Source organism: Macrosteles quadrilineatus, unplaced genomic scaffold, assembly GCF_028750875.1.
Source record: "Macrosteles quadrilineatus isolate MER2022 unplaced genomic scaffold, UCM_ALF_1.0 Scaffold_4__1_contigs__length_99947679, whole genome shotgun sequence".
Classification (NCBI taxonomy): Eukaryota; Metazoa; Arthropoda; class Insecta; order Hemiptera; family Cicadellidae; genus Macrosteles; species Macrosteles quadrilineatus.
In genome coordinates this window covers 47385438-47403094 of record NW_026542597.1, presented here as the reverse complement: position 1 = coordinate 47403094, position 17657 = coordinate 47385438, and the positions used below count along the sequence as shown (strand labels likewise).

General features: G+C 32.3%; 1 protein-coding gene across 1 annotated transcript; it reads right to left on the bottom strand.

Moving 5' to 3' along the window:
* Positions 1-1506: 1506 nt before the first annotated feature.
* Positions 1507-4824, bottom strand: LOC128992905 (uncharacterized protein K02A2.6-like). Its single transcript, XM_054416650.1, has one exon. It carries the CDS (start codon positions 4822-4824, stop codon positions 1507-1509), a length of 3318 nt encoding a protein of 1105 aa, XP_054272625.1.
* Positions 4825-17657: the final 12833 nt, after the last annotated feature.

Below are 17657 nucleotides of genomic sequence, written 5' to 3'. Positions count from 1 at the left end.
CATGATTAAATAAATAACCGAATTCAAGGTTATACCTTAACAAAACTTTTCCTTCTATATTACTTTATCCTCATGACAATTGCGCTTATTCAAGTAAATATTTTAACGATATTTCATATTCTTTATCCATAACAATTTCTTAAACTTCATTTTAATAAAAATATGATACTCGTATGCCAACTGGGATTTTTTTTGTCTTAGGACGCTAGGCACGAGCCTGGGATTGTTTTTCACATTACTTCAGGCTAGACCTAGGGGTTGCGGCATCACTTAGATAGAATCCATTGGTGACTTGGCGGGGATCGAACCCGGGACCTTAGGGACTGAAGTCCCGCGCTCTAACCACTACACCAGCTCGCTTAAGAAGGGATTGAGACAACCTTTATTTTTAAATCCTTGATCAGTTATTTATTTTTCTGTGATCATTCCCCAAAAAGGATATTTTATGTAGTTTTACTTGCATAGTGAATCCTTGTTTTCATATAAATAAAAACAGAAAATTGAATCTTTGAAATATGTATTAACCTACCTCTTCTTGGGGAAAGGTTATGTAAATTATTCACTATTTAAAAAAAATTGGTATTTTTTAAATTAAACATAATATAAAAGGAGCTATTAAAGAATAAAAAGTAGAGGAAAAACTTATAGAATATATTAACTTTTTTAAACCACTTTGCAGGACAGGTTATAATGCCCCTTTAGAACTTAGAACAATAACAAGTTGTACTACAGTTCCTCGTAAAAAAGTATTTTTTATTAATTTACTATCTCAGATGTTAAATTATTAAATTAAAAACATCAAGAAGTTCCTTGAGAGTTCTGACACGAGCCGCGCATTGCATTGGACGTTATTTAATTGCTTAGTTAAGATTCACTTCTTGGCTGTGATTATACTGATTGTATTGCGGTCTAAACGTAAGTTAGTGGCATGGATTCTATTATTTAAAGACTATTTCTGGCGATGGTGATAAAAATTAGTAAGACAAATATTTTTCACCACACTACGATGTTTTTAGCCGTTTTACAAACGTTACTTGTAAGCCGAAAGTTACGTATTGCTGTCTATGCCAGATGTCATCGTTTTCACAAGTTTTCACATCCCTAGGGTAGAAAATCAGCTGTTCGCTTACTTACTTGACACATTAATGCATATTAAATACACAATCAGTATCCATAACATTGCAATAGACTTGGTCTTTTCTCACCACTACCTAGCAACTATTTATTACTATTTTTACTGATTCCTCAAATTACTTCTTAACATAACCTTAAAGTTGTAGTTGTTTTGACTGTAAGTATTGTGTCTAAATAAAATAAACTTTAAACATTTGAGAAATATATTTGAACATTGTAAAATGTACAAACACTGAAAACAAAAACATTAAATTGTACAACTGACTCACAACAGAAAACAATAAATAATTAACCAGTCAGCTGGTATTAAAATATAGGAAAATAGAATATTATTAATTGACACTAGATTGAATATATATCAACTCTCCCCTCTTAATTCTGAGGGAGGATCTGGTCAGTGTGTCTGGTCCATATCAATCCATTGTCCATCTTTATTCTGTACATGACATTGCCCACTCGACTGATGATCTCTCCTAATCTCCACTTTTCTTTGGATGCATAGTTCCTTGCTTGCACCTTTTGTCCCACACTGAACTGTCTTCCCACCTTCCTTTGTTCAACTCTAAACCATTCTGTTTTATCTGACATGACGTTTAGTTTAGTTCTGATGTCTCTGCCAAACATCATCTTGTATGCAGACATTCCAGTTGTAGAGCTTGGTGCCTTCCTCAGCTGTGTTACTAATGCATCGATCTTTGTTTGTATGTCACCTCTCTCCCCCACCATTGAATTTAGTCCCTTCTTCACGGTTTGTACGAATCTTTCTGCTTGTCCATTGCTAGAAGGGTGAAATGGTGCGCATGTTCTGTGACAAATTCCATTTTCTTTCAAATAGTTTTGAAAAGCCGTGCTGGTGAATTGTGTCCCGTTGTCTGTAATGACTGTCACTGGAAGACCAAACGTTGTAAATAGATGTTGTAGCTTTTTGATGCACCATTCTGCTGTAGTAGATTTTGTATGTAATATTTCTAGCCATTTAGTATGGGCATCAATGATGACTAGGAAGTAATTTCCATTCATGGGCCCAAGGAAATCTAAGTGTATTCTCTCCCATGGTCCAGATGGTTCTTCCCAAGGGTGATTCCTGTCTTTTGTAGGTTCATTTCTCTTCTGGGAACATATCTTACAGTTTCTGACCAACTCTTCAATGTCTCTGTCGACATTCTTCCAGTACAAATAGCTTCTTGCCATTGCTTTCATTTTTGTCATCCCAAGGGGGCCCACGTGTAGTTCTTTGTGTACTTCTTTCTGAAGAGATGAAGGTATCACAACCCTTATACCTCGAAAAACACATCCTTTGTGTAATGTGTACTCGTTGTTGTTTAATCCCATTGTCTCAAGATCATCTCCATTTTCAAGGGCTATCTTGACTTTAGAGAAAAAAGTATCCTTCTTCGTATGTTCTGCAATTGTCTCTTTGGTAAGTGGTAGCATAGATAATTGATTCATCTGAAATTTTGAATAGAGATCTTCACCTTCTTCTAACTTTTCTACTGGGAATCTTGAAAGAAAATCTGCATTGGAGTGGTCTGAAGTTTTTCTGTATTCTATTTTATAGTCAAAACCAGCAAGGAAAAGAGCGTAATTTAACAAACGTGTAGCTGACATTGCAGGTAGGGATTTTGAAGGATGAAAAATAGATACAAGAGGTTTGTGGTCTGTGACAAGATTGAATTTCCTGCCATAGCAGTATGGAAAGAACTTTTTCACACCCCAATAAATGGCAGTCGCTTCTTTGTCAATTTGACTGTATTGATTCTCACTTTTACTCAGTGATCTAGATGCAAAGGCAATTGGCTTTTCTGTTCCATCATTTAGCCTGTGTGAAATTACAGCTCCTAAGCCAGTTGGTGATGCATCTGTTGACAGTATTAAAGGTAATGATGGATTGTAGTGGATTAGAGTTTTGTCTTTGGCAATGTCCATTTTAACAGATTCAAAACTCCGTTCACATTCATTAGTCCATTCGAATTTCTTGCCCTTCTGTAAGAGTTTGTTCAATGGGTTTAGTTTCTCTGCCAGTTTAGGTATAAACTTATTGTAGTAGTTTGCCAAACCTATGAAAGAACGTAATTGGTTGACATCACGAGGTCGCTTTGCTTCAACAATCGCTTTTACCTTTTCAGACCCTTTTTGAAGTCCATTTTCATCAATTGTATGACCTAAGTAAGCAATCCTTTTCTGAAAGAATTTACACTTTTCAAAATTCAATCTAAGGTCATGTTCCCTCATTTTATCTAGGACTAGCTTCAATCTTTGCACAGTTTCTTCATAATTTGATCCTTGTATGATAATGTCGTCAAAGAAGCATTTAACACCGCTAATTCCTTGTAGTATTCTGTCCATGAACCTTTGCCATACCGATGGTGCTACCTTAACCCCAAACATCATACTGTTGACTTTGTAAAGACCTTTTTCAGTACTTATAGTCTGCATATTTGAACTTTCCTCGTCCATTTGCATGTGCAGGTAAGCATTGCTTATGTCCAAGGTACAAAATAGCTTGCCTCCATTCATTTCCGCGAAAACATCCTCTATCCTAGGTATTGGATGTTTGTCGTCTTGTATCACTTTATTCAGTGTAGTTTTATAGTCTGCACATATTCTTACAGATCCATTGGGTTTAACCACTGGGACAATTGCCGTTCCCCACTGAGCATTGTTCACCTTAGTGATTATACCGGCATTCTCTAGTCGATTGAGTTCGTCCTCTACTTTTCCTTTAAGTGAGTATGGAACTTGCCTGGGTTTGTTGAAAATGGGCTTGCAACCTTCTTGAAGGGATAAATGAACCTTCTCATTTGGAATACATCCAATTTCCTTTTTGAAAACATCAGAGAATTCTGTAAGGAGTTTAGAAAGATCACACGAGTTTTCTTGAATAGTTCGGATATCCCCAATTTTTAAGTTAATCTCCCTAAGCCATTCTCTTCCAAAAATAGGTTCAACATTTTGTCCAATAACATACAGCTTACCAAAGTATGCTTTGTCTTTGAATTTAAACTCGACATACACTACCCCCTTTGGTTTGATAAGTTCGCCCGTGTAAGTTCTTAGTTGTACATGAGTTTGAAATAGCTTTTTACTCAAATTTAGTTGCTTATAATCCTTGTATGATATCGACGATAAAGCTGCTCCTGTGTCCAATTCCATTTGAATTGGATTTCCTTCTAGTGTAACTTCAACCATGAACTTGTCAGAACCATTCATTTGTATCTTATATATGTCGTACGTTGCGTGGTCAATATCATTTACATTTTCATTGTCCTCGATCTGGTTGATATGCCTAGCTCTGTTCTTTGCCATGCAGACCCTGGCTAAGTGACCAACCTTATTACAAGAATTGCAGAATTCATCCTTATACCTGCAACTGTCAGCTTTATGGAATTTATCCCCGCATCGATAGCACCGTCCACGTAGTTGGTCAAATGTAGAGCGAACTGTATGATATCTTTCGGTCTTCTTGGTTGGGCCTTTGCTTGCATATTGTTGTTGTTCCGGCATCTTTCTTTCAGTAATTCCTGTTAGCTTAAGAACAGAAGCTGTTTTAGGATTTGATATAATGCTGCTCTCAAGTCTTGAGGATTCGAAGGAAATTGCAGCTTGCACTGATTCTTTGAAAGTACTTGTTTCTTTCTGTAGTAACTGCCCTCTTACATCATTATCTTTAAGTCCTCTAACAAACTGCATTCTTAGTAACATGTCTGATACCGATTTCCCACACTCACATTGAAAACGACAATCCTTTGCTAGTCTCTTCAGTTCCATTGAAAAATCCATCGTTGATTCGTCTTGCTGAACATGGCACAAAAATTTGTGTTGAAGAGATATAACACTAGGTAACGGTTCCAAATAATCCTTCAACACTGTTACCACATTTTTGTAATTCATCTTGTATGGATCATCTGGAGAAACAAGGTCTTGAAGCTGTTCATGTAGTTTTGGTGGAAGAACTGCAAGTAATGTGCAAAGTTTGGTTTTATCATCAGAAATTTCCTTCAAGGAAATAAAGTTTTCAAATCTTTTAACGAAGTTTGTAAATGATTCTCCTTCATCGAACGGAGCAAAAGCAATATTTGATGTAACAGAAGGGTGTAGACCTACTGAAGACTGATTCGTAACTGTGGTTAGGGATTGCAGTTTGTTTCTTAACACCACTTCGGTTGTAATGTACAGCTCTTCAATTTCACTTCTGCTAGTTGCTAATTGCTCAATATCTTCTTCATCAACTAATGATTCGAGTTCAGATTGAGCATTTTCGAATCTGTTCCAATATGTCCGTAATGAAGACAACCGCACTGTGACTTCATCACTACTAATGTCTTCTCTAACTGTTTTATTTTGTACAATTGCATTGTAAGCTTTCCTAATTTGAATTTTAACTGCAGTTAATACCTTTTTAAGCTTAAGTATTTCACTCATCCTCGTCGCCAATATTGTTTCTAAATAAAATGAACTTTAAACATTTGAGAAATATATTTGAACATTGTAAAATGTACAAACACTGAAAACAAAAACATTAAATTGTACAACTGACTCACAACAGAAAACAATAAATAATTAACCAGTCAGCTGGTATTAAAATATAGGAAATAGAATATTATCAATTGACACTAGATTGAATATATATCAGTAAGTGTGCATTATTATTGTGGTGAATAGTGGTGCTAGGGTAGGCCTATAGTATGGTGAAAAATAGCGTTCGTACCAAGAACCGAAATGGTTTTGCAGCTTTCGATTTTAATTCTTCAGTTTTTTTGTCTCGAACTAAAAACTATGTCGATCCGGCAAATACTCATTTTCGGCCCTTGGTACAGTATGTAGTATTTAGACATGAACCATTTCGATTAAAAAAATCTATTCACGACGTTTCGGGGTATGGAATCTGACCTTGTCATCAGGTGATAATATACCTTGAACAAACACGATTAGTATGCAAGCCTAGCCAAAGCTGGGAAGTAGTCACCACCATAACTATAACTTAACTTCGTTAGTTATTATTATTGCGATAGACAATTTAGAGAAAAAACTATTTTTTCTACAGTCATCTGACTTTCTTGCACAGATTATAGTACAGAAAGCCTTACTTTGGCGCACAACAGTATTCCAACCAAACAACACAAAACTGCGCGATTTTATTGATTGAAAAGAAGTTGGCAACACTCAAATATAATACGACTACGATCAGTTGGTGCAGCGTTTCTTATTTCGTTCAATGTTTGGACGAACCTAACCTAAAAACGTGTTGTACAGTGTTTGAAAGAACAATAAATTATTTATAAGACTTATAGTAACAGGAGGAAAAATATAATGTGTAACACGAGCGCAAGATGCCTTCGCCCACTAGTTACACGAATAACTATTTCAGCCGAGAATGCACTGAATTTATTGAATTACAATTAACTTCATAAAAGATAAACTCACTTTGTTTATTCTACTTAAAATGAACTAATTGATTCGTAATTAGAATACATTAAGAGGTAATCATGTTCATTAACATCATATTCTAAAATTATTTTTAATCTGTAAAATGCTTTATGGTAATTTGGATGGAAATCTGACAACACAACGTTTAATTACAGATTTTTTTTATTTGAGAAACCAGTATAACTCTTTGTACAGAACCTGCATTCAATGTAAAGTATTGGCCCTTGTTAAACCTTCAACGAAGCAGGATCATATAAAATTAAATTTACACCTTAATTTACAGCAGAATATCCTTTATTACGCATGTATACTCATAAACTATTGAAGACAGAAACTTGGTCATTAAATGAGAGAAGCATAGCTTCAATCATTAAAACAGAAAATAAACCAAATTACAGGAACATGTGGATATTCACGCATGCCACGTGATAAGGTCAAAAGGTCAAGGTTAATATCGTTATGAAATTCCCATCATCGCTTTTATACGGTATTTTGCTATACATTTGTATTATAGTATATTTTGTTTCTTACACTAAAGATTATTATTTCCTGTTTAAAGTTACTGTTGACATAAACTAACTGATTTCATTGGTCATAGCTGACACAAATTATCTACACGTTTTGTACCTCAAATTCTAAATGCATTTGACTGTTCTTAACTCGAACGTCATCTTTCGGTCATACAAAAATTAGAAATCTAATTATTAATAAAATAATCATTGATTTTATAATTGATTACGCCATAATCATTATTTTTAATTTTGGAACAGCAAATGATCAAACTAAAGCCCCCCACGATTTTGAACCTTTAATTAGATAAGTATGTGCCAGGATTTTCAAGGGGTATCGCAATAAATAGATTTTTACTCAGTTTAATAATTCATCATCAATTATCAATAATTAAAATTGGCACGCTTATTAATTTTAAATAATAAATACTAAAAGGTTATTATTAAATAACAATTCTCAAATAAATAGGCCTAATCAACAACATTTTTTTGACATGGTAATTACGTTACTTTTCTGAGACGAAAACATTGTCTTCAAGTGTAATTTTAAATATTGCCTTTTGATATGATTTCATGACAATTCAAAATACCGTCGGATATGCAAAAGCATATTAAGTTTTATATTTTTAAAATATAAATATCATAAGACAATAATTAGGCCTATGACAGTGGCTGAATTTAAAAATCTAAAACAGTCAAATAATTATGTTTGCAATACTTCTCTTACAGTATCTTTTTGGAATATTCGTTCACGACAATTTTCAAACCTTACTAACTCGACTCGTACCTTCAATATTCATCGATCTTAACGCAGTTTACCTTTGCACGTAACTTTACAACATGGTTTATTCACTCGTTCCACATCAACAGGTCCTCTGACGTCAAGCGACATAAGTAGCATCAAATCATGCAACTACCATAGCCTGTAGCATCGATTTGTAAACTGTATTTTGGCGACGTAATTCCTTCAATCTTGAATACAAGCACAAGCTAACATACAAAATTATATGATTGCGTTCAAAAACGTTCCTTCGATCTTTTGAAAAGAGTTTTTAACATAAAATAGCTTTAGCTCGAAAACTACATTATATGTTACAAATATAAATTTAACTCAATTAATAGACCTACTCAGTTGCATTTAAACACCAACCTGAAATTAGAGTGTATGTGCGTTCATTTTACATTTTTACTAGAGAGAGAAGCAAATGAGGGGTTTGAATAATTCATGATGCTAAATTCTCTTTTGCCTCATCAAAGAATTTACTTATACATCAGTGGGCGTACTGATAATGCCACGTCGTTTTATGATCATAATCCATACTGAAATGCCACAGTGGATTCCTCAGGTAGGGGAGGTCAGTTTCCATCAACGTTTCGATAATCCCACCTTATATTGGCGTGAATGATGATTATTGCAATACCTGGAAATTGTTAATATTTTAATCAGTTGGATTAAATAGGCTGCATTACTTTTTTAGTGTTTTACTCAATTGGTTCTAAGGTGGTAAACGGATACCCTAAAACCAACAAAATACCTGTTGAAAATTACTTATGTGTAATTCTAACTTGTTTTATTTTTTTCGATTTTATACAGTAGTATCTTTTATTCTAGCGATTACGGACCAATTGCTAACTAAGCTAATTGACTTTCCAAGCTTGAACTTATTAAAAACTATTTCTGAACATTCCCGTACATAACGTATATTTTATAAAACGGTTCATGAAGTTTTTTATTATTACGAACGATTCATAGTCGTGAGTGTTATTTAATCACCTTTAAAACTTATACATGTGAATTTTAAATTAAACGTTACTCCTGTTTTAGGTTACAGTACTAATGGTATTTTCTGTAATGCGCAATTAATTTTACTCCACAACAATAGTATTTAAAACATCCTTACTAGTTTTCCTGAAGGCACTGAAAATAACAAAGCATCATCAAGATCCCGTTTTTGCCTCGCCTTTATGTCGAGACATCAATACACTAGACACGTGTAGAGAAGATCGTCTACTAGGTTACAATGTCTCTGAAAACTTCCCATGTTTTTCAACAGCGGAACAGAATCACATTACAACCTTTCTATGAAATTACAATTTTAAAAAGAGACGACACGGTAAATAATAAATAAATGTAAACATTTAGGTTGTATGGTAAAAACACATAAATCTAATAGGACAGAAACAGACTATCATTATCAGCAAGCAAGGCTTTAACATCGTTTTGAACAACAAATATATATGATCAAATGTGGAAATCTGTAAATTTAGTACCTGAACTTTGCAAGTTGAACTTGGCAAGTCTGGTTGGAGAGATTGATTCAAAGGAGTACGTGAACTAGAGGTGTTCCAACAATGACTTGTAGAAATCCACAATTTATTTAATTACAAGTGCCAATCAATTAAGGATGTTTTGATAACCGGTTATATTGAATATGTATGTCTACTTTAAAAAAGAACCCATTACAAAGTGGACAATTGCTAATTTCATTGTCTAATTTTATCTGAATTCAATTTTATTAATTCATGAACACTTGAAAACAAGCTATGTAAACCATTCATCTTATTTTTTCATACAGTGACTAAAGGGCTTTTCATAAATGAAAAGAAAGATTATATTGAACGTATTCAAAGAAAGTTATTTAATTAGGGATTATTTTTAGGGGTTTTCAGGTACCGTTGTGCTTTTTTAAAGGCTAAAGCTTCAAACCAAACTTTAAATATCCATGGATAATGTAAAACGTATTTGGTGAAAACCTTATGATGAATTAGAAATACAAGTAAGCTTAATGATCTTATATATACTCTTCAAATCCAGCAGAAAGGGTTAATACTACCCTTAAATAAGATTTTAGAAGATTTACTAAATTACTCAGCTTAGTAGGAGCTTACTACAGTCCAGTGTGTTTTTTAACGAGTAACGCAAATTAAAAGTACTGTGAAACACATTTCTATGACAAAACAATATTATATTTTGGTATTCCCGTTTTCTTACTTCATTGCCGATCAGCTTATATGTGTTGTTTCATAGTTATTCATGACGCTTAGTGCTGTTGGGAATTTATTGTAAATAAGACTCAACATGGCATTTACCCAATCTCGAAGAGTTAGAATAATAGCTTGAAAGTAAATCATTGGTTTTATGCTAAGACAGGTTTGAAATTAAGTTTCCAGGTGTGATTCAGTACCTAATAAACAACTATTGTTGGCATATACAAATTTAAGGAACCCTAGTCCGAATTTAAGGAAAACCTAAATCAAATGGAAATTCGCTTTGTCTGCAGGTTTGCTTCTTTAGGCTTTCCTTAAATTTGTATATATCATTAATAGGTAGTTTATTAGGTACTGAAATCACAACTAGAAACTTATTTTCAAACATTTCTTGGCATAAAATCATTGTTTTACTTGCAAATTATATTATTCTAACTCTTCGAGATTACAGAAACAATATGTTGTGTCTCATTTATAATAAATTCTCAATAAAACTAAACCTCATAGATAACTATGCAACAATGCATAAGTGCTAATCGGAAATAAAGTAAATAAAACAGGGATACTAAGATATAAGGTTGTGTTGTCATCAAAATGTGTCTCACAGTACTTTTAATTTAGGTTGAGCGGAAAAAGAACACCATGTATTTTGCTTTTGAAAAGGTGATTTAGATAGAATTGTTCCCATTGAATCCAGCGCTAAAGGTTTGTCGATTATAAATACTCCTAAAGCAGTGAAGGGTCAAAATAAATGGACAACACACAAAATATGTGTTTAATCATCAGATAAATTACAAATAAATTAAAATCAAACTATAACAAATCAAACTAATTTTCCGTTAAGGAAATACTGAATTTTGTTTCTACTTAAAAACAAAACATATGCCTTTTAGTTGATACAACAACTAGTTTGAGCTACACAAATATTTCACTAAATATTAATATATCCAAATCTGAAAAACTGTGTAAGCGGACTGGGTAAAATTTGATACAGTTGCAAAATTGTTGCATATGCATCTCCATTATACCTCGAGGCGAGTTGAATAAAGGATGAATGGAAATATCATTCCCATTATTTATTTAGTTCAAGAATGCTTAAACAGGATGCAGGCACATTGTATGAGATTATATAAAGTAATTTATGATACAAAGTTAATTCGTTTATTAAGAAAATAACAAATTGTAGTTATTTTCGTTGATACAATACAAAATACAATTTAAAAAACAATTTATGGTTGAGAGCTGACTAAATTTCTGGATCGGAATAGAAAATGTAATAACTACACAACTAAACGTAACAGAATCAAGTTTTAATATAAACTACAATTATTACATAGAAATAATGAGTTTATGAACAAGGAATATGATACGATAATCTTTGCCAAATGGCAAGTGAAGAACTAATAAGTAAGTCTACAGAGCAAAACGTGAAAACTAATTAGACCCCTCAACTAACCATGGTACTCTTATAAAAACTGATATTTGTACAAATGATTGATTGTTACGATACTAAGAAAAAAATTTAAAAATGTAAAAAGTATCATAGATTTTTATTTTTTTACTGGAAGGAACAAGCTGAAGTCCCGAGCCACAAAAAAGTGTCGAATGTGGCTCACTGTATAGAGTCAAGGCACAATCAAACAAATAGCTAAAAGCCGATGGGGATCTGTGGGATTTAAACCTAGGACTTATGTGCCAAACTCTCATACTTTACCTCCTCCTCATGCTAGATATTCCTCCCTCCCAGTTGGTAAGTGGCTAAATTTTATATAAACAATTCTTCTTGTACTGCCGCTAAAGAAATGTAAAAATGGAATACATTTTAGGGACAATTTTCAAGCTTAAAACTTAATTACACTTAATCCACCTTAAATGGTATGGTAAGTCAAAAGAATCCAAAATAAGTTATACAACATTTACATAAAGTTAAGTATAAAAAAGCACCTACAAATCATATTGTTAAAAAAATACTTTAAAATAATATATAGGGTGTTCATTTGAAAACTTTCCATATATGTTGTGTGCAAAGGTAAGGCTTTTAACACTTGTTTTTTTCTCATTTCCCCCTAACTTGGACATGCCAAATCCAATAAAAGTATTTTAAATTTTGAAAAATACCCCAAAAGGGCCCAATTTGGGGGGTAGGGGTGCTTTTTGAGAAATTTTCAAACTTAAACATGGGTTGTGTGATACATCAATTCAAAGGTCTAATCACCCCGATCATTTTGGTGCAAAAAAGTTTAATTATCTTTAACCGTATTTACAGGGTGGGTCAAAACGTTTAAAAAAAAAACTTTGAAGTTAAGTACCGTATTATCCTAACTACTGAACGGAACAGCGCCAAATTTCTTTCCAAGCTTATTCTTGAGCTACTCTTTAAGATAAGTTGTAATAAGGGTATTTTCCATGTTATTTTCTAATTGAAAAAAAATCTCAAATTTTAAGAATAAAAGAAAGCTGAAAAATCAAAATTCTTAAATAGCAAGATATAACATATTTCATACCACGTAAAAGGTCTTTTTTTAATAAACATTTTACGTCTTTAAGTTTTCTTTCTATCTCTTACCGTTTTAAAATTGCAGTAGAAAAACATAATTTTCTAGGGTAATATTGTAACTAGTTTTCTAATAAAACAGCCAAAATTCGTCTCTTGGCACATTTAATGGTGCAATAACTGAAGGAAACAATTCATAATTATTTATAGGCAGATAGGCAAACAAGTTTTACTTAACAACAAAACTACGTTTTACTTTGTGAAAAACAAGTTATATAGCTGATGAGAAAAACCCAAGCGTGGGCCGCTTTCTGTAGTACCTTTGACTAGTCAATGGTAGTACTAATTTCAAAAGTACCATTACTGTAGTACCTAATCAAATATGGTGTACACTAAAAAAATAGACTTTATTTTTACTTATTGGTCAGAACAAAAGTGTTCCAGGATAACTGCAAAGTGTTTAACAATAGATATCCAGGTAAGACCTTGAGTCATATGGCTGTAAATGATTTAGTTAGTAAGTTTTCTGAAACTGGCTCAGTTACTAATGAGAAAAGAACAGGATGAAGCGTCCAAGATGAATTCTGACACAAGTAAAAGTAGTCGGATCAATTTGTAATGAATCCTATTACATCGTTGAGCAAAGTGCAACGTGTTTTATTAGAAAACTAGTTATAATTTTACCATGGAAAATTATGTTTTACTACTGCAATTTTTAAACGATAAGAGATAGAAAGAAAACTTAAATACGTAAAATGTTTGTTAAAAAGGACCTTTCACGTGGTATGAAATTTGTTATATCTTGCTATTTAAGAATTTTGAGTATTCAGCTTTCTTTTATTCTTAAAATTTGAGATTTTTTTTAAAATTAGAAAATAACATGGAAAATGCCCTTATTACAAGTTATCTTAAAGAGTAGCTCAAGAATAAGCTTGGAAAGAAATTTGGCGCTGTTCCGTTCAGTAGTTAGGGTAATACGGTACTTAACTTCAAAGTCCTTTTTTAAAACTTTTGACCTACCCTGTAAATACGGTTAAAGATAATTCAATTTTTTTTGCACCAAAATGATCGGGGTGATTAGACCTTTGAATTGATGTATCACACAACCCATGTTTACATTTGAAAATGTCTCAAACAGCACCCCAACCCCCCATTTTGGGCCCTTTTGGGGTATTTTTCAAATTTTAAAATACTTTTATTGGATTTGGCATGTCCAAGTTAGGGGGAAATGAGAATAAACAAGTGTTAAAAGCCTTACCTTTGCACACAACAGATATGGAAAGTTTTCAAATGAACACCCTGTATTTTACATATCATTAGCCATAATGTTTAAATGTATTAGTCCGAAAAATATGTACTTAAATTTACTTAATAGTAAATAGTTTTTATAAACAAAACGATGAGCTTATTTTAAAGCTAAATAATCCTAGCTAAATTTGCTCAGTTAATTTGTCAAATAAAGCTGTATTCAGAAGTTTGCAACGCCCGAGGTGTTCCTGAACAGTTTGTTAGAATTTGTGGACCTTACAGTCTATAGCCCACGGCCACTTGGAATGTAGGCTTTCGTTTACATCTTTAATTGTAATTTCTTTTTGTTCCATCTAAAACATAAAAATTAAATGAAAATTTGTTAAAAACTTCGACAAAAACATCTGATTTGTATATTATTGTGAAAGAAGAAAAGATTTTATTTTTATAACGTAATAGTATTTTATTTATTTTTAGCGACTGTAGATAGTACAATTAATTGCTTATTTGTATGGAAAATCTAATTCAAATGTGATCTGTTGAGGACCTCTTTACACGTTGTTTGAGATTTAATAATAATAAAAGTGTTATACCCGGTATAGTCCATTTTATGTTTTCTTGTATTTTTGTAGCAAGGTATTTAAGGACTGAGTTGCGTAAAACCCTATATTTTCATCCTCATAATTAAGAACTTTCTTTATTCATTTTACAATGAAGTGGTAAAATCGTGGGTTTTTACCTAAATGCACAGCTAAACTACTAATCGTATGCATTAAGTATACGTTACCAAAGAACGATATTTAAACGTTTACTTATGATATAAAAATTATAGTTATTACTTTACACGATAAACTTTGCGATACAACCTTTAGCATGGTTTAAGGGTTTTTATTGTATATGAACTTGATAATGTATTATATTATGTAATAGACACTCAGGGTATTTATCTGTGGGTTAATCTGTGGTATAAATAGGCTATATAATTCTATCTGTGGATATAACGGTCAAGTTCGTGGAATTACCTTCGATAATTCAACAATAAAATGTCTTCCACGTGAAGGATATACATTACTGCTCATCAGCTAATGTAATTCTACACTACACAAACCTGTGGATCATCTTCCCACTGTCCTACTAACTATTTATACACCACAAGTGTTTGATTTTTATTAATACCATTTAAATATACAGTACTCGTACATCGATTTAATAATATAAGTTTAAATATTTACTTGAACCATGATTTATACCAAAGTACATAATTGACACACACAGTATTGGTATACATGAGCAGCTTTGTTTCTATTTCGTAAATTATTGATCAAATAAAAACTGCTGTATTGGTTCATACATTTGTAGCTCAATAATATTTTATATACATTTCTACCAGATAGATTTCCATACCAAATACAGAAAACCTAGAAACCCAAAATGTGTTAATTAGTTTATTAAGCAACTGTAATAAGTCTCGGTGATGACAAAAGCCATTTTAAACCTTATCATTTGCACTGGAAATTTCTTTAAGAAAATTCTGAAAAATGTTTTTAGCATATTAATTACATGCTTAATTCAAAAAAGCGTGTATATTTTAAAGTATAATAAGATTTTAAAGTTTTTACAGTAATATAAATCTGCTATCAACTTAGACACTAAAGGAGCTTTAGAGGCCACGACTCAACATGCGCTAAAACTTTTTCCCCTTTGAGAATTTGTTCAGTTACTTTTACACCCAGTTTTATTTTTCAATACTTTTTCACTCACCTGTGTATTTCTAGTAATTGCTATGTATTCTACTAATTATTCATGTGAGTCGAATCAGGGAAGGGGAAGCGTCAGTTTTGATAACATCTTTGGTTTTGCTTCCCTACATAAAAGCGTGATATGAGTGTATTTTTTAAGTAATAGTTTAGACTATTAATACACAAGTATCCAATAGTCAATGGTAATAGTGAACAAACTTATTCGATTGTTATATACTCGAGGAAATCGGTGGAGAGTTTGCGACCGTTATTTATGTTATTTTGACACAAAAATGTTTGTTATCGCATTATGTTTAGTACATTCACAAAATCACACTTATAAAAATATATAAACAACCATTTAGAAATGGCATATAAATGTTGTACTTAAAAGCTATTATCTTGGCAGTATACGATGATGAAAGACCATTGGTAACCTTAATCAAACAAAGTGCATGAGGACTAATGGTAGCGTATTATCATTAGGCATATTTCTACCAGTACTTGATGTCTAGAAAAATAAAATGGGTTTTTAGCAATGTTGTTTGAAATTAGTTCTTCGTCAGGATGTTATTTTTCCCATGTATTAATTTTTTTTTATTTGTATAGCTTTTTAAATTTCTTATTTTGTCTAACCAATTGTTCATGTACTATACTGAAGTAATTACTAAAAATGAATTCTCTGACCATAGATTGTAAATCATACTGCATACCAATTGTGTGGAAGAAAATTTAAAATTCTTACATTTGACTCAACTAATCCTTATTTCGAACGGAGTTTTTCACTTCATGTCAACTTAAAAGGGGTTTGGATTGTAGTACACAGAACCTTTTATCGATTAAAATGCTATATTAATTTAGGAATATACTTATCCATAGATTATCATGGTTTATTTTGATATCAAAAAAATTTGGAAAAGGTACTTACGTATTATACCAACCACACCTTATAATTACAAGATTTTGTTATTTAAACTAATTAACATCTTATTTTGAAGTTGATTTATCGGTGTGGTTGGTATAATTCGTAAGTGCCCTGGAAAACTGTGGGGAAAACTTGGTAAACTGAAATTGATTAAATACTTGACAATGGGTAGAAGTATTGACTATACACAGAGTTTGTATTTTTTACATGACGCAATTTATTTTATTTTCAATGAAGGAAAAAAGATCGTTTGTTTACACTACTAGACTTGTTTCATAGATTCATCCCAAACTCTCTTTTATGTAACGTCCCACATGTGTGTGCATTTTTATTTTTATTTGTTTGAGTATATAAGTGTTAAAATCATCCAAAATTTAATAGAATTTTATTTGCATAAGTTAAACGCCAAATATGTTACTCTATTACAAAAATACAAATCGCAACTTAGATTAGATTTTCCAACCATTTTGCTAACAACATAAATATTTGAATCAGGGTAGTTTTCAAATGACACCCAATTAACTAATAGCTGGGGCTTGTATTGGTGGGACTATAACAAGCGTCGTTAACTGCCTCGTCACCTCGTACTCAGCACTGAGCTTGTCTATTGCAGGACTAGACATGTTGTAGGTCAAATGAGAACTGTTGAGTTTCTAGCAAAAGAAATAAATAGAAACAGGCTCAGACAAATTCAAATATTGAATAAGTTCTGAATTATCCATGAGTCTACTTTTACTATTCAGCATTACACCATAATCAGTTATGTATTTGATTATTGTAATATGAAACGATGACTGAACCACACTCACTGACATTACATTATTTACTACATACCGTATATCTAAGCAATTAATATTTATTTCGGCAAACAACTCTTCGATTGTAGATATGTTAAATGTATTCGCTTTTCTTTAGTAGATAATCAGAACTAGAACACTACGTCTAACCACTACATCAACAATGTGCGACAGTGGAGAGCGCGGGACTTCGGTCCCTGAGATACTGGGTTCAAATCCCGCCAAATTACCAGTATATTTTATATCTAAGTAATAGCGTCTCAACCCCGAGGTCTAGTCTTAAGTGATGTGAAAAAAATCCCGGACTCGTTCCTAGCATCACAGGGCAAAAAAATAATTAATACACGTACTAAATCGAAAGTAGTTCTTAAGTTAACAACAAATATAAACTTTTTA

Excerpts from the sequence above, each read along its gene's own strand:
- LOC128992905 (XM_054416650.1), bottom strand. The coding sequence starts at position 4,824 with ATGCAGTTTGTTAGAGGACTTAAAGATAATGATGTAAGAGGGCAGTTA.